Consider the following 7,563-nt stretch of genomic DNA (forward strand, 5'->3'; position numbering starts at 1 on the left):
ATCGTGCTTTCAAAATCTAATTATTTTAGATTTGCATGCAATAGTAGGATTGGTTTTGTAGTTATTGGCTAGCTTAATTTGGTGTAAAGCCCTATATTGCAAAGAAGTCCTAGCCCCCCCCCCCCATATCACTGAGAGTCTGAAGAAAACCTATGAGGAAAGGTTAAGGCGCTTAGGGCTCTTTAGCTTGGAGAAACGACGACTGAGTGGTGACATGATTGAGGTTTATAAGATTATACATGGGATAGAGCAGGTAGAGAAAGAGGTACTTTTCTCCCTTTCTCACAATACAAGAACTCGTGGGCACTCCATGAAATTGCTGAGCGGTCGGGTTAGAACGGATAAGAGGAAGTACTTCTTCACCCAAAGAGTGATTAACACTTGGAATTCACTGCCACAGGAAGTGGTGGCAGCTACAAGCATGGACGGCTTCAAAGGGGAATTAGATAAGCATATGGAGCAGAGGTCCATCAGTGGCTATTAGCCACAAGGTATACATAGGGACTCTGGGGCAAGTGATGCTCTGTCATCTTGGTGCTTGGGGGGGTCAACAGTGAGAGGGCTTCTAATGTCCTGGCCCCACCGGTGGACCTCCTGATGGCACTGGTATTTCTGGCCACTGTGTGATACAGAGTGTTGGACTGGATGGGCTTTTGGCCTGATCCAACATTGGCATCTCTTATGTTCTTATGTTCTTACCTCAGCTTTCAAGGTAGTCATTTCTCTCCCCAGCTTTGGGCCAGAATCAAAAGAGATGCTTCAGGCAAGGATTTGGCCCTAGGTAGCAGGATTGATGAAGCTTTTCTTCAAAGAGCAGATCCTCATGCAGTGTTGCCTCCCAAGATTATGTGAGTTGTTAGACAAGGCTTACTCCATGTGATTCTTTAACTGGGAAGAGGCAGGTTAGGCAAACTGAATTTGCTCATGCTCCTCCGGGTCTTCTTCAGTGGTCAATGCAAAGTGAGAGTGGTGGCACCGTTACTGAGCCTTGACCACCCTTGGTAATTTTGGGGTCCTGGCAAATGCCGGATCTTGCCATTCTCATGCCCCAGGCCATATCGCAAACTGCCTTTGAAGGCCTTGTCAGTTTCAAAGGAGGTTTGTTATGTGGCATGTGGGGGTATTTTGAGAGGGTGGCTCAAGTGGTTAAGATGCTGAACTGCAGGCTGTGGAAGGTCAGTAGTTCAGCAGTTCGAGACCCGAGTGTGCCGCATGACGGAGTGAGCTCCTGTCTCTAGTTCCAGCTCCTGCCAACCTAGCAGTTCAAAAGCAAGAAATTGCAAGTAGATAAATGGGTACCACTTCGGTGGGAAGGTAACAGCGTTCCGTGTGCCTTGGTGTTTAGTCATGCCGGCCACATGACCACGGAAACTTCTTCGGACAGCGCTCGCTCTTTGGCTTGGAAACGGAGATGAGCACCGCAACCCTAGAGTCGGACTTGACTGGCTTTCGAGCAAGGGAACCTTTACCTTTTACCTTTACCTCTCCTATCGGCCACTCGGGTGCACAGAACCACTCCTGTTCATTGGCTCCCTCCCGGCCATCAGCGTTATTAAGCAAAATCCCTCAGTTCTTTCCTCCCACCAACAACAAACACACACGCACAGAGTGTGGGGGGGGAATCAATCTTATTCAAAATCTTCAGATAAAGTAAGTTGCCATCCTTATTTTGGAAGAGGCGCCGAAGGAACCGTAGGTTCTGTTTGAACAAAGAAATCCCAACATCGTCCCCCTGACTTTCGACAGCCAGCATGGACTGCAAACGAAAATTGCATGTGTCCAAAGGACTATTTGCACCCTTGTTGAGAAATAAAATAAAGAAGGGCAATAAAGAAAACCCTGTATAAGAACTGAATCAATATTACCTAAATGCTGGGTTACAGGTATTATAATAATAAAAAAATTATCTGTTTGCTTACCTTTGCAAACATCACACCCATGTGGTCCCTCCTTCTCCTCATCTGTCATCTCCTCCCCTGTGATGGCATGAGCTGCATCAATGGGCATTATATAAAGGAAAGGTTTAGAACAGCTTCTGTCCTCTCTTTGACACCATGGGACGAAGGGTACCCAGCCTTTTGATACTATGGCTGGCCCTTTGCTATGCGAGTGACATTAAAAGAGGTAAGCCTTTTAGAAGAGGTGTTTCAGGGGAAGCCTGGGCAACATTGGCTCTCGCAGAGCACGGCAGTGCATAATGAGTGAGAACATTCCGTTGTTCAGCTGATCAAGAGGGATTTTGGGGGATGTGGTCGATACTGCATGGAGGGGATTGGGCGGTCCTGCTCTCTGCTATTAACAAATAATCATTTTGTTGCTGTGAATGATGATGAGAACGTGTGTTGAGATACAGAGGATCCTGCCTCAGCATATTTGTGGCAGGTCGAGGGAAGGAAAGAAGCTGTATTAGATTAGAGCTCGATGACCCATTCAGTCCAGTAGTTTTGATTATGAAGTTATTAATGATCCAGTAGTGAGGAGGACCTACAAGTGGGTCAAGACTTTCTTTCTTTAGCAAAGAAAGATAGTTGGCCCTGTCATTTTTCAGGATTCTTGGATCTGAAGTACATTTGGTGGAGGGTATGTTTGTTTCTTTCCCTCGGTGAGTGGCTTACTTTGGAATGCTTCAAGAGTGTCACACAGTCTATATTCATGGATTAACAAACAGGAGCCGTAGAAATTGCTCTGTTGTTGTATTGTCGTAAAGGGCATCAACTCTTCTCTCAAAGATGCCTGTCTTTTATTGATTTATATCAAAGATCTCGCTGCGTTTGCAATCCCAATCTAGAAACTGGATGCATCTTTATGAAGTATAAATGTGCATGTTGCTTGCAATACTGTAATGCGTATCTAGAATGATGAACATTTGAAACAGGTGGTTGATACTTCCTTCTTCAGAGGTTCTTCAGATTTTATAGTTCATTGGTATTTAATTTTACAAACATCGATCGCCCATTTTCTTCCTCCATCATTTCACTCAGTGGTTATTTTGTCCTCATTCTTCGTCACTTCAGGAAGAGATCCTAGTCATGGCCACTATGTCTGCAGCACCTGGGGGAACAACCACTTCAAAACGTTTGATGGTGATTTCTACCAGTTTCCTGGCCTCTGTAATTACAACTTTGCTTCTGACTGCCAAGGGTATAAGGAGTTCTCTGTCCACATCCAGCGTGAACTGAACGACCAAGGACACCCTGACATCCAATATGTTCTTGTCACAGTTAAAGATGTTGCAATCTACCTCACTCACAAAATGGTTGTGGTGGATGGGCAAATGTAAGTTCTTTTAACGTTACTGATCCTCTATGTCATGCAAAATCCATGTGCTGATGTATCTGGGGCTTTTCACTCTTGGGGTTACAGTTCCTAAGGTTCATTGTTGTGATTGGATAGTTTTAATTTGCTAAGATAACACATTATCATGACTATGTAACAGAAACTGTAGCTTACCCAAAGCCACCATAGAAGCCTGTGGCCAGGCTGGAGCTTCTGTGTAGGTCTGCTTTACACCCAAGCTCACCATTGGACCACATCAGATCTCCATTGTTGTCCTGGGTGCCTTTCTGATTCTACAACCAATCTAAGAGTTTCTGGCACCTTGGTTTAGGTCCAGACCCTGTTACCCTTGCTTCTTCTTTCTTTCACTTCAGATAATGTCCATTTTCCAGATGTGGTTAGGGATTTTATCACTTGCTTGGGAACAGCTACTGGTTTATCCCTGTTCATGCAGGGAATAAAGCAAAGAGAGAGGAGGCATTCAACAGCAGTGATAAGTGACCCATTTAGTCAGTGGATGGTCTTGAAGAAGTAATTTGCAATGTAGAGGACATTCTTCAGCAGATTATGGCATTATAAATCCACACCAATTGTTAAGTAATTGGTTTAAGGAAACATGCTCCTTTTCACTGTGAATGTTAATGTTTTCCTTTTCCTGTAATGTGACCTCTTCCCCTGTTCTTAGGTTGACTATTTGCTCTGCAGCAGAAACTCTGGTGTGAATAAAATTTACAGTAGGATCCTTCTCTGGAAAAATGGCTCATTTTGCACAGAGAAAACTTGGTATAAAGGGCCTTTAGTCATAAAGACGTGCTGGGAGTCACTTTGTCAAGCATTAATTTTCCTACCATTAATTTTCCTACATTCATTTTAAGGAATGTGGGTTTAAGGATACAAAAGCAATATTCCATATTGTGCCTGCAGTCCCTATAAGTATAATGCTGCTACATCCATTCTGGTTCTCAGAAATCTAGTACATAGCTGCAGAGATGAATTCAGATGCCAGACTCCTGATTTTCTTTATTTGGACCGTGGTGCATTTGTGTGATTGTCTTTTTTTCCTGTTGCCATTGAAGACTTGCCCCCAAGCCGGAATAAAGAGGCGGACACGAATGTTGGGTTAACTATAGGGCCACTTTATTAACAATCAACTTTAACCGGAACTAATAGCAAGGGCAACACAGATTGTGGTGAGGTCAAGGCCAGGGGTCCAAAACCCCCTCCATTGCCTTGTGACGTAGAGTGAGCCACCCCGCCCCAGGCGAGAGCCATCAGCCGTGGCTCCCGCCCAGCCAGCTAGCTGTTGTAGGACAGCCTCGCAGTCCCATCCCTTGGACCACAAGGCCCAAAGAGAGGACCCATCAGGGCAGTCCAAAAAGCAGTCTGTTTTCCCCGCCCCGTGCCGCAAGGCACAAAGACTACTCACGCGACCCCTTCAACCCCAAAGAAGGGGTGTCAGCTGGTGCTCACCAGACCGCAATCTGTCTCAGCATAGAATCCTGCCCACCTATAAGTGACCAACATAACTAACACGGCTCCACCCCTATAAAAAACCCTGCATCACTGTTGTAATACAGGGTAGGCAAAAACACCTTCTCCAAGTACCAATCAGGAAGGGGCGAAAAATTCCTACCAATCATGAAGGGGTGAAAAAATTCCTACCCTAAAAAATGGCCCGTCCCTCCAGCTGGGAGGCAAAGGCACTCCCCCAGCCCCACAGCCGCAAGGGCCGGGGGCTGTTTGAATTGGATTCCGTTTAGTTCTTTTTCTGGCATGATGATGCACTATAAACCTTCAGTAAGTAAATATGGAAGGGAGGAGAAAGGGTGAAGGCAAGTTCTCATGGACTTAAGTGTAATAAGCAATAATGACACTGCTAGATCTAAAATATGGTATGTACTAGAAGTTTTTAGATGGAAACAGAACTGCCTCTTTCATTCACAAGTAAAATATAATGTTTCATTTACCTGGATAAACTTTCACAGTTGAAAAACTGAGAACAACCTGACTAACTCGTACAGACGTACAGATTACTAATAACAGTCAGCTTTGTTTGGAATATTCATATTTAAGCTAGGAACGATGTCCTCCCTCATGAATAAAGCTTTACCTTGCATATGGAAGAGCAAGTAGAAACCAAAGATGAATTTTCACCTGCAGTAGAGTCTAACAATAACTTTTGTGTGACTTACTTCTCTGCAGTGTAAGAACACCATACTATAGTTCTGGTATCCTGGTCGAGAAGAGTGATATATACACCAAGCTCTATGCCAGAGTGGGAGTGATTCTACTTTGGAACAGAGAAGATGCCTTGATGGTATGTATGGCACTTGGCTTCAATTTTAATGCTTTGGCATAGGCTGCGGTGGCTCAAGTGGTTAAGATGCTGAACTGCAGGCTGTGGAAGGCCTGCAGTTCAGCAGTTCGAGACCCGAGTGTGCCGCATGACGGAGTGAGCTCCCGTCTCTAGTTCCAGCTCCTGCCAATCTAGCAGTTCGAAAGCAAGAAATTGCAAGTAGATAAATAGGTACCACTTCAGTGGCAAGGAAACAGCGTTCCGTGCGCCGGCCACATGACCACGGAAACATCTTCGGACAGCGCTGGCTCTTCGGCTTTGAAACGGAGATGAGCACCGCAACCCTAGAGTCGGACTCGACTGGCTTTCGAGCAAGGGAGACCTTTACCTTTATAGGCTTTATAGCTTTGGCTCAGCATTCTTAAGACACCAATTACTTCCCTGTGTCTCATCATACTGATTGAGATCAACGTCCTTTTGAGTCCTCTACACAGCAAGTGAAAGTAAGGAAGTATTCTCTGTGGTTGTTCCATAAGTGAGGGACTAAGTAGTAGAGACTGAGTTTAAACCAATTCCAGATGGAGTTTAAAACCTTTCTATGGCTCTGGGTTGGATAGATAGGAATACAGTAGCATGAAGGAGGAGGAGGAGGAGGAGAGATGGGATTTATACCCCACCCTTCACTACCCGAAGGAGTCTCAGAGCAGCTTACAATCTCCTTTCCCTTCCCCTCCCCACAACAGACACCCTGTGACGTAGGTGGGGCTGAGAGAGGTCTTTTGAGAACTGCTCTTGAGAGAACAGCTCTGAAAGGACATGACTAACCCAAGATCACACCAACAGCTGCTTGTGGAGGAGTGGGGAATCAAACCCGGTTCTCCCAGATTAGAGTCCACGTTCCTAACCATTACACCAAATTGGTTCACAAGGTTTGACCCCATGATAATATAAATAGTTGCTCCGTATTATATCTTGGAAAGGTTTTAATTCCAAACCCTTCAGCAAATAATCCTGCCCCTCTCAGAACGTTCATTAACTAAGCTATTTGCTGTATTTCAAGTCCACTCCTTTTATGATTGTTTTTCAGTTTAGTCTTCAAAGAGAGAGAGCCCATAGCTCAATGACAGAGTATATATGATTCAGGCATAAGTTTCCAGTGTCCCAACTCCATCTCCTGGAGTCTCCATTCAGAGGACCTCGGGGTCTAACAATGCACTACAATTTACTTACATCCTCCTTCATCCTCCCCAGTTTGGACAATCACATGTGTTACTATTTCCATTCTGGGAATTTAATTTCCTGGTATACATGAGTCTGATTTGGACTGGGATTGTGGTGTACAGGGAGAGGGTGCTTAAGCATTCCACACACTCTGTTTTCCCAACCAGAAGTAGCCAGTCCAATGCTCCCTCTAAGCTGTGGAGTCTTGTGAGCAAAAAATTCTACTTCGTGAGCCACCGGAATTAAAGTTGTGAGTGAGTGATTTGGCTACTGCATAAATCAGTTTGCTCTGGAGCCATCTCTTCCTGAGTGAAGACAAAAATGTGAGAGTCGGAGGCTAAAAAACTGTGAGCTAGCTCACACTAACTCTGCTTAGAGAGAACACTGCTGATCAGGGGTCATTTAGTAGAAAAAGAGGTGCAGGAGCTCATTAGCATAACTCATTAGCATAACTTATTTGCATATGTCACACCCCCTGACATCACCGGACGTGTGTCAGAAGGCAACACCCACCGCTCAGGCTCCACTGGACTGTTTTGGATTGCTAGCTATGGGGGGGGGGGAACGTGCAGATCTGCCCTCACAGAGGAGGGAGAGCTTGTACCTGAATAAAACTTGGTCTTCAAGGTGCCACTGGACTGTTTTGGATTGCTAGCTATGGGGGTGGGGGGACGTGCAGATCTGTCCTCGCAGAGGAGGGAGAGCTTGTACCTAAATAAAACTTGGTCTTAAAGGTGCCACTGGACTGTTTTTGGACCGGAGGGGCGGTG

At 45.2% G+C, this 7,563-nt stretch overlaps 1 protein-coding gene across 1 annotated transcript in view; it reads left to right on the forward strand.

The window, feature by feature from the left end:
• Positions 1-2,054: 2,054 nt before the first annotated feature.
• MUC2 (mucin 2, oligomeric mucus/gel-forming) overlaps positions 2,055-7,563 on the forward strand; it is a 111,234-nt gene continuing 105,725 nt past the window's right edge. Inside the window, exons 1-3 of the mRNA XM_015412952.1 lie at positions 2,055-2,124; positions 3,015-3,276; positions 5,479-5,593. Coding sequence (XP_015268438.1) covers positions 2,055-2,124; positions 3,015-3,276; positions 5,479-5,593 — 447 coding nt within the window. The remainder of the gene's footprint in view (positions 2,125-3,014; positions 3,277-5,478; positions 5,594-7,563) is intronic.

Source organism: Gekko japonicus, unplaced genomic scaffold (genome assembly GCF_001447785.1).
Source record: "Gekko japonicus isolate JY-2015 unplaced genomic scaffold, Gekko_japonicus_V1.1 scaffold2018, whole genome shotgun sequence".
In the NCBI taxonomy this organism is placed as follows: domain Eukaryota; kingdom Metazoa; phylum Chordata; class Lepidosauria; order Squamata; family Gekkonidae; genus Gekko; species Gekko japonicus.